This window comes from Tripterygium wilfordii, chromosome 6, assembly GCF_013401445.1.
Source record: "Tripterygium wilfordii isolate XIE 37 chromosome 6, ASM1340144v1, whole genome shotgun sequence".
In the NCBI taxonomy this organism is placed as follows: domain Eukaryota; kingdom Viridiplantae; phylum Streptophyta; class Magnoliopsida; order Celastrales; family Celastraceae; genus Tripterygium; species Tripterygium wilfordii.
In genome coordinates this window covers 1,671,158-1,695,172 of record NC_052237.1, presented here as the reverse complement: position 1 = coordinate 1,695,172, position 24,015 = coordinate 1,671,158, and the positions used below count along the sequence as shown (strand labels likewise).

General features: G+C 37.6%; 3 protein-coding genes across 7 annotated transcripts; 1 reads left to right on the top strand and 2 right to left on the bottom strand.

Annotated features, from left to right (window-relative positions):
* Positions 1-1,711: 1,711 nt before the first annotated feature.
* LOC120000282 (protein argonaute 16) lies at positions 1,712-9,708 on the bottom strand. Of its 5 annotated transcripts, XM_038848289.1 has the most exons (23): positions 9,537-9,701; positions 8,530-8,834; positions 8,226-8,431; positions 7,921-8,139; positions 7,678-7,814; positions 7,462-7,559; positions 7,289-7,386; positions 7,018-7,189; positions 6,770-6,886; positions 6,577-6,684; positions 6,402-6,464; positions 6,132-6,245; positions 5,827-5,992; positions 5,601-5,713; positions 5,374-5,511; positions 5,112-5,245; positions 4,947-5,012; positions 3,906-3,969; positions 3,432-3,543; positions 3,265-3,338; positions 2,436-2,530; positions 2,313-2,344; positions 1,712-2,225 (listed from the first exon to the last, which is right to left on the bottom strand). In XM_038848289.1, exons 2-23 carry the CDS (start codon positions 8,731-8,733, stop codon positions 2,050-2,052), a joined length of 2,706 nt encoding a protein of 901 aa, XP_038704217.1. In that variant the 5' UTR covers positions 8,734-8,834; positions 9,537-9,701; the 3' UTR covers positions 1,712-2,049. The 5 variants fall into 5 exon arrangements, with proteins under 5 accessions (XP_038704217.1, XP_038704214.1, XP_038704216.1 ...); XM_038848286.1 differs by having other exon boundaries at positions 3,265-3,543; positions 9,537-9,703; XM_038848288.1 differs by having other exon boundaries at positions 3,265-3,543; positions 8,530-8,781; positions 9,537-9,703.
* Positions 9,709-11,938: 2,230 nt separating this feature from the next.
* On the top strand, positions 11,939-20,547 carry LOC120000283 (E3 ubiquitin-protein ligase COP1-like). The gene is made up of 13 exons (XM_038848291.1): positions 11,939-13,229; positions 13,768-13,845; positions 13,996-14,151; positions 14,377-14,718; positions 15,056-15,213; positions 15,326-15,391; positions 16,664-16,742; positions 17,338-17,493; positions 17,610-17,708; positions 18,542-18,646; positions 19,025-19,204; positions 19,849-19,959; positions 20,051-20,547. Exons 1-13 carry the CDS (start codon positions 12,903-12,905, stop codon positions 20,219-20,221), a joined length of 2,028 nt encoding a protein of 675 aa, XP_038704219.1. The 5' UTR covers positions 11,939-12,902; the 3' UTR covers positions 20,222-20,547.
* Positions 20,548-21,323: 776 nt separating this feature from the next.
* On the bottom strand, positions 21,324-22,898 carry LOC119999321 (1-aminocyclopropane-1-carboxylate oxidase-like). Its single transcript, XM_038846822.1, has 4 exons — positions 22,727-22,898; positions 22,419-22,645; positions 21,993-22,326; positions 21,324-21,798 (listed from the first exon to the last, which is right to left on the bottom strand). Exons 1-4 carry the CDS (start codon positions 22,826-22,828, stop codon positions 21,496-21,498), a joined length of 966 nt encoding a protein of 321 aa, XP_038702750.1. The 5' UTR covers positions 22,829-22,898; the 3' UTR covers positions 21,324-21,495.
* Positions 22,899-24,015: the final 1,117 nt, after the last annotated feature.

Below are 24,015 nucleotides of genomic sequence, written 5' to 3'. Positions count from 1 at the left end.
CAGATTGGCTATGGTAAAGGGTTACTGGGCTGCGCATCAAGAAGAGAGATTGTGACGGCTATTATACGAGACGACGCCACATAAAGATCTAAAATACCAAAATAACCCTGTTTTCTAATATTTTTAAATTTTCTTAAAGAAAGTTAAAAAAAAAAATATTTAAGTGCAAGAAATTAATTTTTTGCTCCTTTAAGTAAGTAATAGACATTTTTCTATATTAAATAAAAAATTAATAATGCCAACATGTGATGTGTGAGTGGTTAAAAGAGTATTAATGCCATGGTTTACCTCTTAATAATGGTTGGTTAAAAGTAATTATCATTTATACACATTCATGACGCATCCTTAATCTAGTAGTAGTTGCAATTTTATTTCTCATATCTTATTTTGGTGGTAGAGAAATGGAGTATTAATTGACTTACTAATTATAATTACAAATATCGAATTAAGATTATATCGTCTTTAATTAAGAGAGCAATAATAGCATGTAGTTGGAGAATAATCTGTACAAGTCCCTCTCCTTCGCAACATAATGCTTGTGAATAAATATACCAAAAATAAAAGTGGGTCATCTTAAAATAAAATGTCGATTTTTTTAACCGAGAATAAAAACATAAATGTTTGTACTTTGAACAACTGATAGAGACCTAAATTTGGATCGTCATGTCAGTTCGCACAAAAAATTTTCACATAACAATAAATAGATTGGGTCAAAACCCATGTCATAAGGATATTGACCCTAATGCAGATCGAACATAGAACATACTGAGTACAGATAATTTGACAAGAGAAATTCTATCACTAAATTATCACCAAATCAGGCCAATCTAACCCAATTGGTACAAAATGTCAATTTGGCTATTACATATGCAGCCCGGAGGGTAACTTTGGCATCAACGAAGATTGGGGATCAAGAAATCTCCTGTAAATTTTGTTGGTCAAATGAGTCCTTTTCTTAAAATTTTGTTTGTAAATATGATACATCTGAAGGCTATTGTGCACGCAGAGGGTAGTTATTATGTCTAAGTCTTCCGTCAGAGACTAAAGTGGGTCCTACGCTGTCAATTATTCACTGTCAGCGGTTAGAGATTATTCACTGGATTTTAAATAGATCAAAGGTATTTACATTCCCCCCATCATGCCATTGACTTGGTGGAAACAAGAATTGGAAGGACAGTGGTCTGATTGTATGTACAGTCCTGATTGGGTAGACAGAACACCTTTGGTGGTTTCGTTAGCACTTGATTCCTCATTTACATGCCAATGATGCCATTGTGACATATGAAGCAACACGTCAGCCTTGGTCTAGTGAGAACGCTCTGACTTTTTGACCTGAATTCCCATTTTGGTTTCTGAGGTTCCCACATGGGATGGGAGCATTTGAATTTCCTCATTTACTAAAACGAACCGTTTTGCACTCTTATTAGTCCCAAATTTCCCAAGGAACAAAGAAAGAGATAGAAGGGCCTGAAAGAGACTGTATGGGCTGGTGGGGCCAGGGAGCTTTCCAGCTGCTCCAGGCTATGTTGAACCAACCAAAGTCCAGCAGCAGCCCAATTTTGTGATTTAACGGCCCAGTCGTTGCAAGGCCCTATGACGTGCGTCAATGCTTGAGAATTAAGTGGGCTTTCTCAATGATGGGCTTCTATAGCTACCCTAGAGAAACACTAAAGAATGGGACGACTGATTAATTAAAAGTTAAGACAAAGCAAATGCAAGCAGCCAACGCTTGGAACATAATGGGAAAACTAGGATCACGAATTCTACTAGTGGGGAAGCACTGGTATCAAATCGGCAAGTACTGTTAACAATGTAACAAATTGATCATCCCAAAAAATTCAAAACTATGATGTCATTTTTGTATCTGTGCACCTATTGATATTTACCCTCTTCCAATCGAAGAACTTTCTTTCCATCTAATCTTAAATACTTTGCGATCACCTACATAATGTGTATGGCTAACTACCCAGGGGTATATGTACTGATATTAGAAAAGCTGGTGAAGTTAAGCTGCTGTTGTAGTGAAGAACTGTCAGCAGCAACAGCAACTTAACAGAAGAACATTGAACTCTGGACATTCTTGTGCAGCCTAGGTAGCTCTGGGATAGGGACACTCCCTGCTGATGTCAAGCTTCTCTGGCCTGAAGAGGTTTCTGAGAAATCTTCGAACTTCAAAAATTGCCCCATTTGGGCTGCAGCAAGGTGGGCGTAACATATTGGAGCAACTGTCGAATACACATTTATGGTGAGACGGTGAAAGCATCTAAATAACTTGTGTAATTCATGCATAAAGGTACACAACAGTGAGTTACCGATTGAAATCGCTGTAGTACTCCTTTGATAACTGGATTACGCCAAAGCAAATAATATGTCAATCAACGGATTACTAATATCCCACAATTCAAAAACAAAACAAATGAAATGTGAGAGCTTACACATATGACAAGGAATGGATAAGATGTTGAAGGTCATCAGCAGAAAATCCAATTTCATCAATCAAGACATGATAATGTGCAGGCCTAGAAGTCCCCTATTATAACAGAATAGCATTAGAAACAGAGGAATCAGCTGTAGAATTAGTTAGCACAAAAAATGCTTACATGCCACTCACTAACTAAGATGCTGATTTCTCTAGCTGAACTCAAATATTAACAATGTATTCCTTGGATAGCAGTGTTTGAAAACATTGTGGTACTCTCTCAAGTCTCAAACCACAGACTAATTGATGCAGGCGGGCCCCACCCCACAGAGGTCCTCCCTCTCGAGGGCGTGGGCTGTCAACCCCGAGCCCGTCGAAACCCCTCCATGGGCCACGGGCCTAAGGGCCTAGCCCACCCGCAACAGGCCTGCAGGCCGCACACTCCAACCCATCACGAGCCTTGCGGCCACGCAGGTTGTTGATGCTGGGATTCGAACCCCAGCACCCTTTAACACTAAGGCGTTACGCCTTAGCATCAACCATCGAGCTGCAGCTCGATGGTTGATGCTAAGGCGTAACGCCTTAGTGTTAAAGGGTGCTGGGGTTCGAATCCCAGCATCAACAACCTGCGTGGCCGCAAGGCTCGTGATGGGTTGGAGTGTGCGGCCTGCAGGCCTGTTGCGGGTGGGCTAGGCCCTTAGGCCCGTGGCCCATGGAGGGGTTTCGACGGGCTCGGGGTTGACAGCCCACGCCCTCGAGAGGGAGGACCTCTGTGGGGTGGGGCCCGCCTGCATCACTAATGAATTACACATGCAGCTGAAAAATGAAACAAAGAGCAAACTCACTATCATTCCCGCATGAGCACACATATAAAAATCATAGTTTCTAGGATGCACGATCTTGGTGTCCACAACAGTACCTGGCGACACACAAGCACAGCAAGAGATAAAGAGTAAATAAACATGGTTAGCAATAAGTAGAACAAATGAAAAGGTTTCACAAAGAAGATGACCAGGAGGAACATTCTCAGGGCCATTAGCCAAAAACAGCTTCGTATGATGATTCTTTTGAGCCACAATTACTGTGAACTTGGGAACATCAACCTCACCTAGAAGCTGGTAGGCCTGTAATAAGAGACATTCACGGCATTAGTTATAATTACCATGGAAAGGAATACACATATCACCATCACCAGTCGGCAGGTGCTGCTATCCAGAGTCCGTAGACAAAAAGACCTCCATGCAGGACTCAAAAAACAAAAGATTGAAACTCCAAAGAACTTCATCGCATTATCAGCTTTAACAAGTAAAAAGCAGACCTAATTCAACATAGAGTAACACTTGTCTGCATCACACGAACTATGACACATAGGGAACTAGGATTGACCATCCTAGATAATAATATAAGGTATTCAAAGTTCCACACATACTTGGAAATGGAAAGTAAGTCTGAACAAATCAAAAAGAAATTACTGCACTAGAACAACCTTTATAATTTGATCTAGCTCAATGTTCAAAACCTGATTGAATTGTGATTCACTAACTCCATCCCTGAGAACAAAAAATTGTATTAATCAAGAGAAATCAGCATTTGAAAAAACATTGAAAAGAAACCCAAAATTAAGTGCAGAATCTTCTTGAATAGCACAGCAATTAGTGCGATAAGAATTTCTGTACCAATGTTCCAAAAAAAGTACAGTATCATGCAAAGGATCAAAGTCTTAGCAAAACAATGTCTCCACTTTAATTCCAAAACATATATCGTAATACTTAAAACCCTATTGAAAGTCTCCTACCCAAAGGAAACTAACATTATTAATAATAAACATCTAACATGCAACAACATATTTGGGTAGACAAGGTCATAATTTCATCACCAAGTGGACAAAAAGACATCGCTAGCTAGCCTGGGAAAAATTATCAATCCGACAATTTACATGAATGATACCACTCAGCAATTTTCCTAATGGTTATCATTTCTTCTATACATTTTGGTAAACAACACCCGTGCACAAAGCTCCCGTAATGGGCGGGGTCGGGGACAGGCAAAATATACCTAGACCTTACCCCCACATAACATGTGGAGAGGTTGTTTCGAGGAATATTTGCAATATGCATATAAGGGACAGTGGTTTTAAGGATTCAAAAAAAATAAGACTGGAAGAATAAGATAAATTCTAAAAGATACTGTTACTTTCAAAAAAAGAGGGACGTTGTCTCAAAGAAGACCCATCAAGTCAGCATTTCTATTATTTTATATCCAATTAGCAGAGCGAATATTAATGGGCAATTACTCATGCTGCAAATGCAATGATGATGATTATACGAGTTAAAATCATATTCTACAATTCTCAACATTTTCACTAAAACCCTACAGATTTTAGCCTGACACTTAACCTCTTCCGCCTTCTCCCCACCCCAAACACCAAAAGTCCTATGATAACAAGATTAAAAAGATCTAAAGTTCCTCCAATGATTATCAGATTGGCATCAGAGAATCTCAGAAGTCAGAACACAAATAGTGATACCTGAACACAATAATCTGTTTTGGTTTGCGGCCTTGGCTTGTTCTATAGAAATCCAGAAGCAGTTCCCTGTAACAAATGTTAAAACTTAAAATTCCACATTTTGTGTGGAATAATGGCTAAATAGATTCAGATAGCAGCTCAAAGAAACAATAATTGCTTAAGCACCTGATAATACCGTCATCGTCTTTCCCATTGGGAGATGGCTTGTATAAAGCATCAATCATCTCAACCTTGGGTGATTGTGTTCTTACAGCTGCTCTATACCTTGAAATAAGCGGCCAACATCGAGAACCAACAACCTAAGAGTTCAGTTAATTAGCATAGATCAGAAGAATTGCTACCAACTTGACCAAGTGAAAAACTACAACCAAACTAAAAGATACCCAAAAGTTAAAATGCTACAAAAGAAAGCATCCTCGCTGATTACCGCAGCTATCGATGGGATATCAGATTGACCAGGAGACCCATGAGAGACATCCATCCCCAGAATCAAAGTAGGAGTATCTTTTATCAAGGGGACGCGGGAGGAATGCTCTATTGCCAACAAGGAATTTATCCCTCCCAGCTGTAAAGAAGAAAATAAAATCATAAAGGTAATTTAACGGGGCAAGCTAACATATGAAGATTCTTTGAGGTTCTAGTTTCCAGGATTACCTTGGAATTGATTTTAAGAAGAACGTTCGTAAGATATTGGTCATTAATCTTAGAGGGAGAAATGCATTGAGATACAATCCCAAAATCGCTCAGAGTTTTCTTCTTCCAAGGCCCTTCATTATCATAATGCAGAAAAAGAATGATAGTAAATAATGTAACAATATAAGAAAACTGTTCAAATTGAATATCTGTAAGATGAGTAAATAATTATAGGAGAAAGTCACACCATAAAGATCAGAGTTTTTCTTCTCTGGCAAGACACATAGAATGAACTGTGGAGGGTCGGCAAGCTTTCCCTTAATCTGTTCAAACATCAGATCTACTCTTGCAACTGGACCAGCTCTTCTAGACTGCGGATCTTCCTCAATCAGTGTTTGTGGGCGTTCGATGATCTTCATGGAGATACATGCATACATACATCTCTTTTAATTCCAGAGGTTATGAGGAATAGAGGGGTGTGATTTAAATCAAGGAAAACTTATAGAGAAATCAATAATAAGTTAATAACATTTTTCATAATAGAAAACTTACAATGCCCTTTTTCCTTCCACAATTGATCAGCTCGCGGGAAATATGGCTAGTATCACAACGTGCAGAAAAGTTTACAACAGCCCACTGATTGATGCGAGTTGGTTCCAAAAGTGTCTGTTTTAAGATTGCAAAGATAATTATTAAGTAGCAAAATAAGCCTATTGAACATAAATATTATTTAAAAGAAGGGGCAAAAGAGAATTATTTTAGTGAGATTATTTGACGACTATCTACCGTACAGCCCTCTAGAGTCTAGATACAATACATCACCTTGTTGTTGAAGTTCCATCGCCCGTTGCGGGGGATACAATCCTCATTATTTCCAACCTTTAACTGTATATTAAAAAAAAGAGCAAAAATGTACAAAAGAGACCGGAGTCAATTTTGAGTTGAATGTGTGCAGCTTAGCTTTTCTTATGCAAAGAGAAAGGAGATAACAACATACCTTGGGAGTCTCAAGGACACGACCATCAACTTGTGTCAATTGCTTGTCTGTGGAAATTCCGCAAGCAGCAAGCACAGGGTCTTCATCGTAGCGATACTTTCTTACAGCCTGCCAGATAAAGTAAGCCGCCACATTCCATTATTGATAACACAATCATATTAACATAATTATAGAAGTAGCAGAGAAAACCTACATCAGTCAAAGTACGTATTCTCTCTTGAGGCTTTTGTCTTGACTTTTCAACCAATGATGCTCTTTGAGTGGTGGATAATGCTTTTGTGTAACGTTGAAGTGAAACAAGTGAACAAAGCTGGAACGCAAACCAAAAGAGGGGAAAAAGATTTAGAAGGTGAAAAAAACGTTGAAAATAAAAGAAATAGAAAAATTTTACTTGTTTTTAAATTTTAAAAAGAAAAAAGAAATCACATGACATTCACAAACCTCTAATGGCACATAGTTTGGCCGTTTTGGTTTCCCAACATCAAGGCATGGCAGGTATGTGGAATAGGTGAGTTCTATGCCACAGTGTTTGGCAAAATACTCATAAACAGTAATCTCCACAGTATGCCCTTCACCACCAGCAGTTTCACTGTTTTTCACCTTCATAGGAAAGCTTGTAGAGCAAAGTTGCAACAACACCAGGATTATCAGATGCCAAATAAAGAAGAAAATTTGAACTTAAGATGAGCAAAAAGCATATTAAAACACATACTATTGCTGATTACAGGGCTTCTCACTCAAACCTAAGATCTTGAATTCCATGTTCCTGTGCGTTGTTTTGATCCTTAAATTTTTCAACATTCGTTTTGCCTGAACATCACAATAATTGCATATCACAAACAGCAACAGAGATGAATCTTGAAAAAGCATCTAACAGGTTCTTACCTTAACCCAATCAATATAACGGGCTTCCCGTACATTCTGGTTAGCCATTAGAAAATCAATCACTTTTCCAGGTTTCAGGATCATTGTCGTAGATACATCTTCACAATACATGGAGGTATCAAAGACTAAATGATTGAGAACACTACTATCCAATCTTGGAAAGAACTCCAAAAAAAAAACTTCCAAGCAACGAAAAGAAAGAAAGAAAGAACATACCCATATTAAGCGACAAGCCACCCAGTGTGGTACGGAAGCTTGAATGGAAACCTCGTAGACCAGAAACGCCTCCACCAATGTCAGTCAAGTTTCTTGAATCATCATGAAAAAATGACTGCCTTACCAAAAGACACCCCCTTGCAACCAACAACAATATTCCAAGAGAGTAAGAGCAAATGGAAAACATAACCACAGGTTGCATACGTTTACAAAACATAGAGGAAGATAAGAGACATTTGATACCTGTCAGCTGCTTGCTGCCTTAGAGCAATGTCAAGCACTCTCAATGCATCCAGAGTGAGATTTTCTGCCTCAACTCCTTCAAGAGCAAGAGCTATACTTTTCATAGGTATCTTAGCAGCATAGCTTATATCAATCTTAAAAGTCTTAGAACGAAAATGACGCTTTGACCGCTTGTCAGACACATTTGGGCTCCCACCACCTCCGATACTCCCAGTTTCACTGCCACCAAAAAAATAGCATGCAACATAAGTTCTGGAAGATATGTCCTAGTGTAAAACCATCCTAGGAACAATGAATAGACATACTGTTTGGCAAATGACTCCTCAAGAACCACTGTAAACTCTGACTTGTTCTGAGGTAGTGGACCAACTGTGTACAAAGTCTTTTCTCCATCATATGCAAACCTTTTTCCGGAAAGTTCAGAAGAATATGTTTGGTAAAGCCTATCAATTAGTTTTCTCCCAATTCCTTTGCCTTCTACAGGTTTATTGTCTTCTGTAGAAATAGAAACCTGTATGTGGCAGCAAGTAAGCTTTAGTGTTTTACACTGTAATACTTATTACCATGACATCCTATATAATATTAATAAAGAAACAAGCTATAACATACACTGTACTGGTAAAACACTGCATCGGGGAGATTCACAGAAACTTTGAAGTGATTGACAAGCAAAGGTACGCTATGCCCACTAGTCCCAAATCCACGTCTGCTAATGATCGAATGCTTAGGAGACTCTGCCTGTTCTGGCTTCATATTAGGCTGTACCTTTGGAGGTGGTAGAGGCAAAGGTGAGGACCCAGCTGCTTGTTCCATTGTTTGCAATGTGGGACTGTTTGTGTTGCGGGACAGAAGTGTGAAGAACTAGAACTAAACTATGTTAGCTCTTGAAAACCCAGAATCCACCAAGAACCTATCTGGAATCCACCAGAACGCACAGATAAAACTGTAAACTTAAAGTTTATTCAATGGCAAAGTTGTTTCTAACAAGACTATTCATGCCTTTATGTAAGCAAATCAAACTGATCCTAATTCTGAGAAAGTAATCTAATTATACTAGAATTAGGAAAACATTCTAAAAGAGTACAAAACTCCTACCAACACTAAAACTCCTAATACTTCTATAAAAAAACACTTCTAGTGAGAGGAGGAAATAATTAAACTAAATCTACTAATTACTAAAGGAAAATAGGAACCTTCTCCTACGTTAGTTTGCCTGATCTAAATTATATGAGGCAGCCGAAAATCAGAAATTTAACGAAGACTAGATTATCTACTTCAATCAATGGGTGATCTAAATTATATGCTGCAGCCGAAAATCAGAAATTTAACGAAGACTAGATTATCTACTTCAATCAATGAGTAATCCACATGCGGTGATTCTCGAGCCAAAATACAAAATCGGATAGAGAGGAAAGAACTGATTCAGATTCAACTAAACGAAATAAAATACAAGTATACAAGAGCAATACACAGATTTCAAACAAACATGCAGATAGGATTAAGAAAATCAACCTCTAAACCCCAATCAAAGCACATTGAAGAGAAAATCAACGAAGACAACTAAGACATTGAGAGAGATAACTTTAGGCAAACTATACTAGGGTTTCGAAACAAACCGAAGCGGAGAAAGCAAAGAGTCGCCCAGTCGCTCACTCGTTTCCTTAGTCTGCTTGGCGGGGCAGAGTGGAGGGAAAGAGTATTAAGAGAAATTTGTCTTTTGGGTTAAATTAAGGTGTATACAAATACTTTTGCAGTCTGTTCCTTTCCATCGTCAAATCAATCCATCAGGATTCACTCACAATCATCCACCAATCGTGCGGTACCTATCAATGGAGCAGGGTTAGCGATGAATTATAATCTAGGGTTCAAAAACCCACTTCCGTACATAAAATAATATATTAAAATACATATGTTAAAAAACAACTTAGGTCTAATAGAAAAAAGGCAAAGGCCCTGATACAACTTCATCTCATGATTCTCATCAGATCGTCGGTTCAGTGTGACTCGATTCTCAATACGCACTGCTAATCAATATACAAAAATTAAAGGTTGAGATTGATCGAATGACACATTATTATCACAGACCGGCTTATAGGTGATCAGATGTCAAATCAAACAGATTAATTAATAAAAAACATTGAATTCAAATTATAGATTAGGGATTTACACAAACGACAGAATGTGTGAGTTGTGCTCCAATAAGGATTAGCCAAACAAGATTTCATAAATAAGGACAAAAGTTATAAAATTACCAAAATGCGCTTATATTGTCAAAAATATCTCTTCTTTATTCTTCTTCCTCGAGTCTCCATAGAGGAAGCTTGTCGTTCGCCCATTGTTCCCGAGGAACGAACCATCAAAACGAAACTCCATGGCAGCATGACCAAAGGCCAATCATCATTGATTTGTCGATGATCACTTGAGTCCTAGAAAAAATTAGGTGAAATCATAGATTGCCTGTTGGAAAATAGTTCGATTTGGCCAATGTCGGCGATCATCAGCACCACCAATCAATTTCTCATGTCAATGTGTATCATCTTTGGGGCTGAATTTGGTAACGAGTGAAACTGGTTATGGTTTTTATATCTTATATGTTATATGTTTGATATGTTGATATTATACTTGTTTTTGATCTAATTATATTATATATGTTAAAACGAAATTATTGTGGTTCAACCTTCATTGTAGTGACACTACCAAATGAAATTCTCGTGTTTCAAACTTCAAACATATATAGTAAAAATATATAATAAAACATATAACATATGAAACATATAACATATGACGTAAATATGCGAGCAGGGTGGTCGTTCGGCCATTGATAAAGGCCACCGACCCACTAAAGAGAAGCATCGGAGTACCACGATCAACCCCCAACCATCATTCATCATCGTCGACAGTTGGTTCCACCAAAATTTGATATTGAATCTGCAGACAACCATGAAGAAAACAACCATATTAGGTTGTTGGAGATAACACCGCCTCAAGCAACCACCACGGGAGTATTCCCCAGACTTAGGCACACCCTGCCCACCCATTGGCTGGCCGTAATAGCCATCGGGGGAGCAATATTAGATTTGGGTATCAAATGGAGAAGATAAATATATTTTTTGTCAACAAAACAAACGTTTATAACTTTTCATCATTTATGAAATATTGTTTTAATATTTATGGACGTTATGGATTAAAACTTATTTGAATGTCCATATTGAAACAAAGTTTTTAATCGAGTGACTTATCTCTAATTTTTTTCATTACAGATTATAGATTAATTTGGTCAATGTGATATTTAAATTTACTTTTTATGGATTTACATATGTTAATTTCTCTTGACATTTTCAGCTCGTTTGGCAACCTAGTCAGACCACATCTACCGCGGTTTATTTTTAACCGTTAGATCTCTTAAGAATAGATCTAATGGCCTACAATTTGATATCAAATTAAATATAATTAAGAACAAAATACTAATTTAAGATTGTATATTTATGTGTGTTGCCTCTTCCCAACCGCATCATTCACATTTCACAGGGCAAATCTTCATCCGGGGTTTGCCATATTGCATCCATCCAATTCGCTTCTGTTGGGCTGGTATAACGGTGAAATCTGCGGATTTAATTGGGCTGCAGGTTTAATTGGGCCCGAGTGGTCTTTCTAGATGTTGCTGGCCCAATAGCCCAAGGGACTAGAGTCTAGAATGCTGAATAGTGAATACTAGACAAGTAGACAAGACATTAGAGGGAAATTTTTTGTGGGCCTCGTAGACTTTTGCAAACTTATCACTGATGGGCCCTCACAAGTTCAAGGGCACGGTCCATTCGACGTCTTTGCTTGCATGATTTAGAGAGTGTTATGAGGTGTGAGATTTTTATATATAATTTTATAGCCAACAGTCCCAAATGTCTGAAATGATCAAGGGTTGCCCAATCCAACACCCTTGAACAACTCAAACCGGCTATTACTTAATGTTTTAACTTCCAACGTTGATAAACCAGTGGTCTCTCACTGATTAGCTGATTCCTTATTTTTCACTCAAAATCTAGTTCGCGCGATGAAGTATTGAAATCGTCAAACTAAACTAAATCCGCAAATCATATTTAACCAGTTGAGTTTGAGGTTTGAGGATGATCTGAACGGCGGCTTATGCACGGGGTGAGGCATGCAATGGGCAAGCAGTGACTGCTGCGGCCGCATTTGAAGCTTCCGTATTGCGTAAATTGGAGAATGCTCCTGCAACGGGGATGGCGGCTGATGCTTATGCGTTCTCCATCGGCATCGCATTCGCCGAAGCTTGGCAAGCTGCCGTGAAATCCAATTACCTCGCCAATTTCTTTGGCGCAAAATCGGAAACAGTTTCGTCTTGTTACCACGTTCAAATTTGTAGCTAAAATAACATATGTAGAGTGAGAGAATGAATGATGAACAATACAGTTTCCTTGCGATAGCAATCCGACACCGGCGACTAATTGGAATCGAAGGATCTCGACTAGTACGGACAGAGAGGAGACCGGACGGGTGAAATTAAAACCTAAGTCGGAAGGTTGGGATCCGATAGAAAGGCAGAAATTGATTAATTGCTGTTGGATTAACGAAGGCATTAGGCCATTTTTCTGGGTAAGTAATCATTGGCACTCACGATTTTTCCCGGTATCAATTCGTCGGAAAAGGGAATCGGGACGTAAACGAGATAAAAAATAAAAGTTTGAAGATGGAAAGAAGACAGCTTAAAGTTCAAGGACAAAAAGAGAAAAGGTTGAAACTTTAAAGAGAGAACTGAGAAAGTATGGTTTAGCCAAATTTTGTTCATAAGCATAAATGGGGTCGGCGATAATGCGAGCCACATAAACGTGGTGCGTTTTCACCCTCACAAATTACAGTCGAGGCACCATAATACTCTCCTCTTTCGTCTTTTGCCCCTGCAACTTCGAACGTTACTCGGAGCGCACTCATCAGGACAAAATAGAGAACGAGAGAGAGGGAAGCGGATGGAGGAGGTCTCAACGGGGGCTATAGTCCCTGCAGTGAAGCCAGAGACCAACCTTTCCTCCGGAACTGACCCACCTGAGCGTGCCACCGCCACCGTTTCTTCTACCGGAGCCACTGCTGTGGCGGATGAGGAATTCTTGGAGGTGGACAAGGACTTCCTGTGTCCGATTTGTATGCAGATTATAAAAGACGCATTCCTCACGGCCTGCGGGCATAGCTTCTGCTACATGTGCATAGTCACTCATCTTCGCAACAAGAGCGATTGCCCCTGTTGTGGCCATTTTCTCACCACCAATCAGCTTTTCCCTAATCTCTTGCTCGACAAGGTTTTTCCCGGATTATCGTTTGATACTTTGATCACTGTAATATTGGCATAGATATATTTACACATGGAATGTTGAAGGTTTTGTTTGATTTCCTTGAGCTGAATGTGATTCACTATCAATCTGGTTTTTGAAAGAGATATAACTCTCATTCGTTGATTTAGAAATTGAGAATGCTCATTTATTTGGACTCACTGCTGCAGAATTAGGTGTTGTTTACTTAGTTTTTCGTGTAATGTTATATCAGAAGTAATAGGGTCGATCAGATTTCGCTAGCATAGGAGAAATGGTGAGAGCAGTCTGAATTGTGTTTGCAATGTGGCAGTTGCGTTAATTACGGTTTTTTTCATAATATTTTATAAATATACCAATTAATAGATTCCACATTTTTTTCTTTACTCTTTTAGTACAACCACTTTTAATGCACAGTAATATTTTGCATATAGGTTTGAAATTTCGATTTGAACACAATTGTATGTTGAGACGATTTATTTCGGAATGCAGCTTATTGTTATACGGTTTCTGTGTACAACATTTGCAGCTATTGAAGAAGACATCTGCTCGTCAAATATCAAAAACTGCGACACCCGTGGATCATTTTCATCGTGCATTGCAGCAGGTTAGTTCTTAGTGTTCTTACCAAACTTGTTTGCATTGGTGACATGGTTAATTCTAATTTGTATAAGCGAGCACACTGTTCTTCTACTTCATTTTGTTGATGTGAATGGTCTAAACGCAAAATTTATTCCATGCTTTGAATTTTATCTAGGGGTGTGAAGTGTCAATAAAGGATCTAGATACCCTTTTGTCACTTCTTGCGGAGAAGAAGCAAAAAATGGAGCAAGAAGAAGCGGAGAGAAATATGCAAATACTAATGGAATTCTTGCAGTATTTGAAGAAGCAAAAAGTTGATGAATTGAATGAGGTTTGTTTACACTAGTTTAGACCCTATATGTTTCTGATCACATGTTTCCTCCCATGGCATGTTGTCAGTAATGCCCAATCTGCCCATCGTACATTCAAGTTGGAGACATTGAATTGACCCCTGCTCCTGTGGTTGTTCTTTTTGAGTAATTTGGTTGCTGAGCTCTATGCGGTAACAGCTGTTTGAATTTATAATGAGGTCCGTGGATTTTTTTCCATGCTGTAGGTGCGAACTGATCTCCAGTTTATAAAAGAGGACATAGATGCTGTAGAAAGTCATAGATTAGAGTTGTTTCATACAAGGGACAGGTTCTCAATGAAATTGAGAGTGCTTGGAGACGATTTAAGTGCAAGAAAACCGTGGACTGCATTGGTAGATAAGAACTGTAGTGGTTCCATCTCCAGTTCTCACATTATAAGAGGAGGGATGTCTTCAGGGAATATCCCAAACAAGAAATTGGATTTAAAGGCTCAAGTAAGCTCCCATGGTCTTCAGAGAAAGGATGCTTCAAGTGGGGTGAGTCAATCTAGCCTGTCGGTGGTAAGAAAGAAGCGGGTCCATGTGCAGGTTTGTGATTTTATGAGGTTTCCATTAAAAAATTAATGCTTATTTCATTTATCGGATGATGTTGCCTAACTGCACTTGAAATGGTTGGATCCACTACTTGAACTTTTGACCAATTTCCAAGTTTTTAATTCCTAATCAGGGACTGTTTTATCCACACACTATTGCAAATTATTGAACAATTTTAACGTCCTCAAGTGGTCTGTTTGTTTTCGGTCTTGTCTAAAGAGTTAACAAGCAAGCATGTGCATACATGAATTAGGCAGTAGGAAACTAGATCCAGTTTCCTTTTGCACCCTAGAGAATTATCCTCATTTTTTGGTCTGTGGATTGGTTGCAGTTCAATGACCTGCAAGAGTGTTACCTGCAAAAGCGACGTCAGTTGGCAAACCAACCCCATAAACAACAGGAAAGGGATAAAACTGTTATAAATAGAGCTGGTTATAGTGCAGGCCTTGCAGAGTTTCAATCTGTTCTCAGTACCTTCACTCAATACAGGTTTACATTTTAGCTTTTATTTCTTTCTCAGAGATATTTTGTAAATTAACAATGCTGCTGTGTTCTCATTATAATACTCTTCATGTGCATTTCTTGTGTTTGCTTGAAACAGCCGGCTGAAGGTCATTGCCGAAATCAGGCACGGGGATCTATTTCACGCGGCCAATATTGTATCAAGGTAAGATATTTAAATCCATAACATGGTCAACCATAGATTGGGAAATTTTGTGTTGAGAACCTTTATTTGTTTCACTAGAAGACATTCCCCCAATATATGTATAGTTTTTCTGATGTTGAGCTTGAACTGACGCAATTGCAAGTTTTTGATTTAAAGTAGAAGTGCTTTACTTTCTTGGACCCGTTTTATTCAGAACTGATATTCCTGAATTGGCTTCCCATGAACTTGCATTGGGAATTTTGTGTTGAGAATCTTTATTTCTTTGTCCATGTTGTTTCAGGAATTGGCTTGCCTGGAACCATGTTGTATTGAATCCTGACACTTGTGTTGTCAGTGTCCTGATCAACAGAATGTTGTTTACTGTAAATCATAAAATATTTATGAGCTAACTTCAACATGTTAAGCTTATATGCATTGGAAAGTGGGAGATGAGAAAGCTTGAGTAAGTTCACGTCACAAGTGATTAGTCATACTCCTCTTTGTCATCTCCTCCATATTTTCTTTATATTTAACACAAACAAATGGCATAGCATAGAAATGTCAAATGATGAATTTCAATCTTTAAGACGCTTAGCTTGATTTTGTTAGCCACATTCAGTCATCTCGGCGAGTAGAATATTATGGTTTATATAGGTTGTGAGAATCGATGAATATCTGGAATGGGCATTATCGGTAATTAAGACATAAACTTCAAGTTTGAAGAATGTTATCCCAGTAAAAATGCCAATGAAAAAATTGACTGGTCAATCTCAAAATTTTGGGTTGAACCTTTATGGAGTATAGCTGCACACTTGGAGCAATGTTGTCATGCTCAATACTTGGAATATTATGGTGTACGGAGGTTAGAAAGAGTTGATGAATATATGAAAAAGACATTTTTTAAAATTGAGACATATTGACATTAATAAAGAAAAATACCATCCAAGCTCGCGCAAAATGTCAGTGAAGGATTTGTCCGATCCATGATCCATCGATCTCAAAGATAAGGTTGAAGCTTTGTGGAGCTCAATTGTATACGTGGAGGAAATTCATTTATTTTGTATGCGATTTTATGACCTCCCATATATAGTTTTGATTGAATGATTTACCTGTTTGAGCCAAAAGAAGTCTTCAAATTTGTAAAGTATTTAAATTGATTTGGATATTAGATATCATTTTGAAGACATTCAACAAAATTCACTGTGGTTGCTTTTTTTTTTGTTGGTTCTTCTTCCCTCTTATCTCCCCCTGCCTTTTGTACTTTCCTGCTTAATTGACCGTGTTTGATTGCAGCATAGAATTTGATCGCGATGATGAATTGTTTGCCACTGCTGGAGTTTCTCGACGAATCAAGATTTTTGATTTTTCTACAGTTAAGTTCTTGATTTCTATTATTTATTCTAAGAGTAGAAAATTGAAAAGTTTCTAGAGGAATAGGATCTGTGGTTTATAATTGAGGTAGCACTTTTTTATCATTATCAGAAGGATTTGCGAATTGTGGTAAACTACAAAGATGACAGTTAGGACAAGGGAATTGTTTGTTTTATTTGCTGATCTCTTAACATCTTGTTTTGTCTGCACTAGTTCAAAATTTTCTGACATGGGTAATTGAGGTAGACTACTACTACTTTGCAGTATACATGGAGATGATAAGTAAGATTATTCCTCAGAAAGTTAATTACTATTCTATATAATTTGGTTTTAAGTTTTGCATGACCATAATCTACTTGTTGTGCCTTATAAGTTTTGAATGGCCATAATCTACTTGTTGCACCTTTAAGTTTTGACTGCCATAATCTACTTGTTGCACCTTTAAGAAGACAGTCTGCCCGTACTCAGTCTGGTAGTTGCACCTAATAAGTTTCTCAGAATTCTCACCAAAGGTGACTTGAAATGTTTTGGCACAGACACGGTGCAGGTTCTTATCTGCTCACAATCGCCTATGTTATTGCTGTTCACTTGTTCAGGTTGTGAATGAGCGTACAGATGTGCAGTGTCCTGTTGTGGAGATGTCTACTCGTTCTAAACTTAGTTGCTTGAGTTGGAACAAATATGATAAGCATCATATTGCCAGTAGTGATTACGAGGGAATAGTGACAGTTTGGGATGCAACAACTCGGCAGGTAATTATTGAATTATTTGATTAATATAACTAGTCATTATTTTGCGTGCACACTAGTGTATGCTTGCTCCCATAGTTCTGCCTTTCACATTTTATTTATTTGAACCTCTGGGGCAGAGTGTGATGGAATATGAAGAGCATGAAAAACGTGCATGGAGTGTTGATTTTTCTCACACAGATCCCTCAATGCTTGTGTCTGGCAGCGATGACTGCAAGGTATTGTAATTCTTTTTCATTTTTCTTAATAATATTTATTTTATGAGATGTGCTCTGTCTGTTTAGTGAGGAATCTGTGAGTGAAGTCTGATAGTACTTATGTTTTCATGCAAATATTTGCATATGAAATTCTGTGTAGCAAGGTGTGCAAGAATAAAAGATCCTCCTTCGAGTTGAAATTCTGTGTTTCACTATGAAAGAGTGAAGCAAGGAAAAATATGATTCATATACGGAGGCTTGTTCAGTTACAGCAATACCGTAATTTTTGATATAGTTCATTCTACGAGGCATAAGTTAAGACTATTGATCTAATAAATTGATAGTTCTAACTTCTGATGTTCTTGGATATGAAAGATACTCAACAAATCTGGTACTGCAAAGAGGTTTTTGATTGAAGAAGCTATGCAAGATTAAAAGATACTTGCTTGAGTAGAAATCCATTTTTCACTCGAAAGTCGAAACAGTGGAAAATGTAGTTATTACACTGACGCATTTTCATTTAGAGACAACTTATGCTAATTTGTTTTTACATAATTGCTCTCAGGAGACAAAAATCTTTTGTTGATTCCCGATATAGATGGTGATGGAGAAATGAACACATCTTAGGAATGTAGTCAAAAGCTGAAAAATGTTAGAAAGGCTTAATCTAACTCGATAAGAATTCTGTGGGTAAAAGGTCTCTAAATTTGTATTGGACGTGATTTATAATTGAACGAAGCTTCATTTGGAAAAGCAAAGAAGGTCTATAAATTGTTTACTTCTAATCTTCTCTGAAAGAAGGGGTCCATTTTAAGCTTACCATCTGTTGTGTGCATTCTCTATGTTCTAATCAGGTAAAAGTTTGGTGCACAAATCAGGAGGCAAGTGTACTGAACATTGACATGAAAGCAAATATATGTTGTGTCAAGTATAATCCTGGATCTAGCAATTACATTGCGGTATGTTTCTTTCACTTGCATTTGTGGTCACGTTGTTGCATTTGAATTACTGTTAATATACGTTCCCATGTTGGCCATGCTAAGATTATGCATTGGAAAAGCATATTCTTATTGCTTCTGGACCATGGCATTGGGTAATTAAAAAGTCAGAATTTTTCTTCAGTTCTCATCTAGAATATAATATTGTTAATCAATTGCTGATTATGGAATTGTTAATCTTGTGGCTGCGTTGTTAAAAAACTTTATAAAAAAACTAGAGGTGCTTGGTGCATCATTGAACCGTTTATGTTTCAGATAGTGAGATTTGAACAAAGCTGCATGTCACGCAAAACTCATGAAGGCCTTGTTAAATTGGTGTTGGCATGCTTGTCTTTGCAGGTTGGTTCAGCGGATCATCACATCCACTATTTTGATATAAGAAACAGCAGCCAGCCACTGCATGTGTTCAGTGGGCACAAGAAAACTGTTTCATACGTGAAGTTCTTGTCTAACAATGAGCTTGCTTCTGCATCTACAGATGGCACATTGCGGTTATGGGATGTGAAGGACAATTTACCGGTAAGCAACTTCTTCATTAACCAAATGAATTTTGAGGTCTTTTAATTTTTTACTCTTCATTGGTTAATCATGTATAGTAATATTATGTAGCTCAAAAGGCAATCATTGAATCATATCTTGAATGGCTGTTTACAGAGAGGAAGATTGTTTCCTATTTGTTATAATTGTTTAGTTGGTATGACTGCTTTGTTGAACCTCGGCATTTGACTTAAAAACTGGATCTATAATGTCCTGAGCTTTCCACGAGCCATAAGAAAGCATTTAAATTCAAAGAGCCAGACTGAGATCCTTGGTTTTGGCTGATGCTATATTATTTCGCTTTGCTACTTTTACCCCTCTTATATAATATGTTAGTTCTGTCCGGGAATTTATCATAGCTCACCATACATATTTAACGAACATATACGTATTATAAGTGAGGACCCTTAATCTGTCCTCACTGAATGTTGGTTTGGGTTCAACTCTTTCTCCATCATCATCTCATCACGGAAGTCTTACTCTTTAAGTTGTCCTATTGTAGGCAGGGCAGGCCCCATTTTAATAGGGAAATGGTTAGCCACATTTTGTGTAATTTTAAGTTTGTTTAAATGATTAGCCGCATTTTGATTTGTTTATATTCATAACGAATACATGGGCATATACAGGTACGTACCTTCAGAGGGCACTCCAACGAGAAAAACTTTGTTGGTCTTACAGTAAACAGCGATTATATTGCCTGTGGTAGCGAAACAAATGAAGTATATGTCTACCACAAGGTTAGTGGTATCCGTTGTGGTTGGAATTTTTGCACATTCTTTTCTGCTGTTGGAGTTTAACCTAACCCAAAAAAGTTCGGGATTTTTGTAGGAGATCTGTAAACCAGTAACATGGCATAGGTTTGGTTCACCCAATACAGACGATACTGATGAGGATGCAGGATCTTACTTCATCAGTGCTGTCTGCTGGAAGAATGATAGTCCTACAATGCTGACTGCAAACAGCCAGGGTACCATTAAAGTATTAGTTCTTGCAACTTGAAAATGAAGTTAAGAAAAGATAGTAGCACAGTAGGAAAAAGAAACAAATTGGTCGATTCTTGACACCCAATTCACCAACTGTCAAAAATTGTGTATTTAACCTGTAAATATATAAATATATAGTGGGAGACTGATAGTGTATATGTGGTTAGGTTTTCCATACCATTATATCTGTAAGTTTACTGTTCTTGGTCCTAAGCTATGCAATTACTGACTAATTTTGTGAACTGTCGATACAGAGTATGAATTCTATCAAATAATTTGTGTATAACATTATATTTATATGGCTTAGAGGCGACAAGACAAACTTGGCAATCATGTTGGACATCTGTAATGATACTTTGCTTTTGTTTTTTGAATTACAAAAAATTATGGGCATGTTATGGTATTCGTACGTAGCAGATGAGATCCAGCTGGAAGTGCAATATTTGGTCGTTGCTGTCCTCATGTGAAGACAAAACATTCACTAATATTTATTGCAAAACACGATCTAAGTATGTTGAAACATACATAATTGCATCTTTATGTTATTACTTTATAAGTTCATAGTGATAGGAGTGTGAACAAATAAAGACTATAAGGAAGATTTTTTACTCTCACCCTATCCTCATCCAAGCGGGTATGAAGGTCTTTTTCTCTCATTCTATCCTCATCCATGAGGTATAAGTGTTCAAGACAAGACTCTCATCCTTCTCTTTATGTATTTTATTCAATTAAATAATTAATAGCCGTATTTTATTCAATTAAATGAACTTGCATGTTACAGAATTCTTTATTAAAATAGTAATATAATTCACATTTACTCCAGAAAGTTAGGCTCAAAGTTTCTCTCGCAAGTCCAAAGTGATGACCATGCTCATTGGCTCTTAAATTTGATGCTTTATTGTTTAAAATATGTTTTCTTTTCCATGACAAATTATCTTCTTTCAAAAAGTATTTGAGTGAAATATTACCTAAAATGGCTTTGAAACTTCACCAAAAAAAAGTAACCAATGATCTATCTATTACTTTTGTCACATAATCCATTCACCAGATATGTTGAATAAAAAATTAATAATAATAAAGTTGATAGTGGAAAAACCAGTACTCAAATATTATTAATATAAATATATAAGAATAAGAAATTTTATTTCTATCATATAAATAACAAACATTTATTGACCCCAATTTCAGAAGAAAAAAGATAAAAAAATGATCTTATGACTGAGCTTTCTCTTCTCTCTTATTTGGACACACCAATCTTTGACACTAAATTTGACTTTCAGTAAATTAAACTTAAGCAGTAGCAACTGGAGTTTGACCAAGAAGAACATTAGTCTCCACAGCTTTCAGAGCCTCAAATCTTGGTTCCTTGGCCTGGAATTTGACTCCAGCATAAAGCTTCATGTAGTCGTCAAACACAAATTTTGGGTAAGCTTGTTTCTTCTCCTCCTCTGCCTCCTTCTCCACCAGAGCTGGTGCTGGATATATCACAGCATCACTTCCAGGATTGTAGAATGAAGCAATTGACATTCTTGCACCGTCAGTCTGCGCAATCACACGGTGCTCCACACTCTTGTACTTGCCATTACTGATCACCTATTCACACATTAATCAACATTCAGTCTTGCTAATTTAGAACAAATTTATTCACTTTTTCGGTATTCGAGAATTCCCCATACTTCCAAACCCGTACGAGGAGAACGAGGTCGAAACTTAAAAAAGAAGATTAACTCTACAAAGCCTTTGGCTCATGCAAGCGAATAATGCATACTCAAATAACAATAGCATACCTCAAGTTGGTCGCCGAGGTTGATGACAATGGAGTGTCGCATCGGGGGAACGTCGATCCATTGGCCGTCTTTAAGGAGCTGGAGGCCACTGACCTTGTCATCCTGGAAGAGCAAAATGATGCCACCAGCATCTGTGTGGGCTCTCAAGCCTTTGATGAGGTCTGGCTTGGGACATGGTGGGTAGTTGCTCACTTTTGTCCCAAAAGTTGGACCTTTAGATCCATAGAACGCCTTCTTCAGGTACCCTTTCTCAAGCCCAAGATTCACACATAACAAGTCCAACATCTCCTCTGCTAGCTTCTCCAATTTCAATGCAAATTCCTTCATCACATTCCTGCAAATGCAATCATCATATACACATAATTAATAAACTATAATTGAAAGTTCAAACTGTCAAAAAGTTAAATTTGATTTGGGTTAGGTTACCTGTAGATATCATCAAGATCGGGAATCTCTGCAATGTTTGAGTGGGGGAGATGACGCATGAAGAAGGTACTCTCCCAATCAATGTCATTGATCTCTGTTTCTGCAGCCTCTAAGCCTCTGCTTGCAACATATTCTTTGAACCTCTGTTCCATGCATTTGCTGTAGTGATCTTTTGTCATTCTCTCTACTGTGTCCAGCAGCTCATATGGTATGCCATGATTCAGAAGCTAAATTTATTGAAAGAAACACATTAGAAACAGAGTAGATAAACAGAGTGTATATGAATAAGAATATGCATGATTTAGTACCTCAAAGAATCCCCAATTCTCACAGGCATCTTTGATCTTGTCCATGGTGGCTGCTCTCTCTTGGCCATTTAGTTTCTCCATGTTAATCACTGGGAACTCCATCTCTGATGATGATCTGTTGGATATTCCTCTCTCTCTCTATCTCTGTCTCTGCTTGTAATTGTATGTGGCAGTGGCACAAGTAGATGGGTGTTGTCCTATTTATAGTGGTTTTAAGGTGATAAAAGACAAGCAAGTCAGAATTTTAGTATTTAATTTATTTTTTTTATAATAATTTTCACCAAATTCAATAAATAAACTATTCTCCATTTTTTTCATTAAAAAAATCTTCAAAGTGTGGTTTACAAAGTTTGTCTAAGATATGCATGTGGTGGTGGACCCCATTGTCTACGTTTGAACAATATTTGCCAATTTTGAATTTGTGGGAGCCACCCATGGTGGCCAAAAGGCAAATTATTGACCAAATATGTGGCACTCACCCACCTCCCACTTTCCTAAAGGCTAAAGGCCTTTTCTTTCCTTCCTTCTTTCTTTCTTTCTTTCCTTCCTTCCTTCCTTCCTTCTTTTCTTTGAGTGCATCTGCGAACCTACCTTGTTCCTTCTCACAAGTTTTTTTGAACGGTGTTGGATTATCGACCATCTAGGACCGTTTAGATCTGTTAAGAAGTGAATCTTGACCGTTCATCTCCATTTCCAATAAAAGCCTGAAACTTGTTGGCGTCATCATCTCCAAAAATATTGAATATCCCTCCAAACAAAATCCTATACTAGATTAAGCCACGTATGTGTTAAAGCATAATTTGGTCCTAATAAGCGTACATGTGTATATTAATTGTCAAAAATCCACACCCCAAACAACAAGTTATATAATCTGTTTTGGGATTTCGATTTCCATGAATACATCGATTTATCCTCACGGGTTTGAGACCCATGGCCTAACAATTAAACCCAAATCCCTAAGCCTATGAAAATGCTGAATTGATTATTTAAAGGTAGACTTGTCTTTATAAAGAAAGAAAAATCCTAATATCTTTCCGATGTGGCATCTTTTAACATTAATATTCAAAAATGAATTGGTATCCGGCTTTGAACCGTAATTTTTGGGTTTTTTTTTTCCATGTACGTTCATCATCGTAAGTGCCCCCTAAACAATGAACTTTTAAAAGTAAACATTCAAAACCAATGATATTTTTTTGTGAATCCAAACCATATAAGGAACTTAATTTGACCACTCCCAACGAATTAACCAGTGCAAGATTTTGATTTTAAAATCACTACTGTACTGGTCT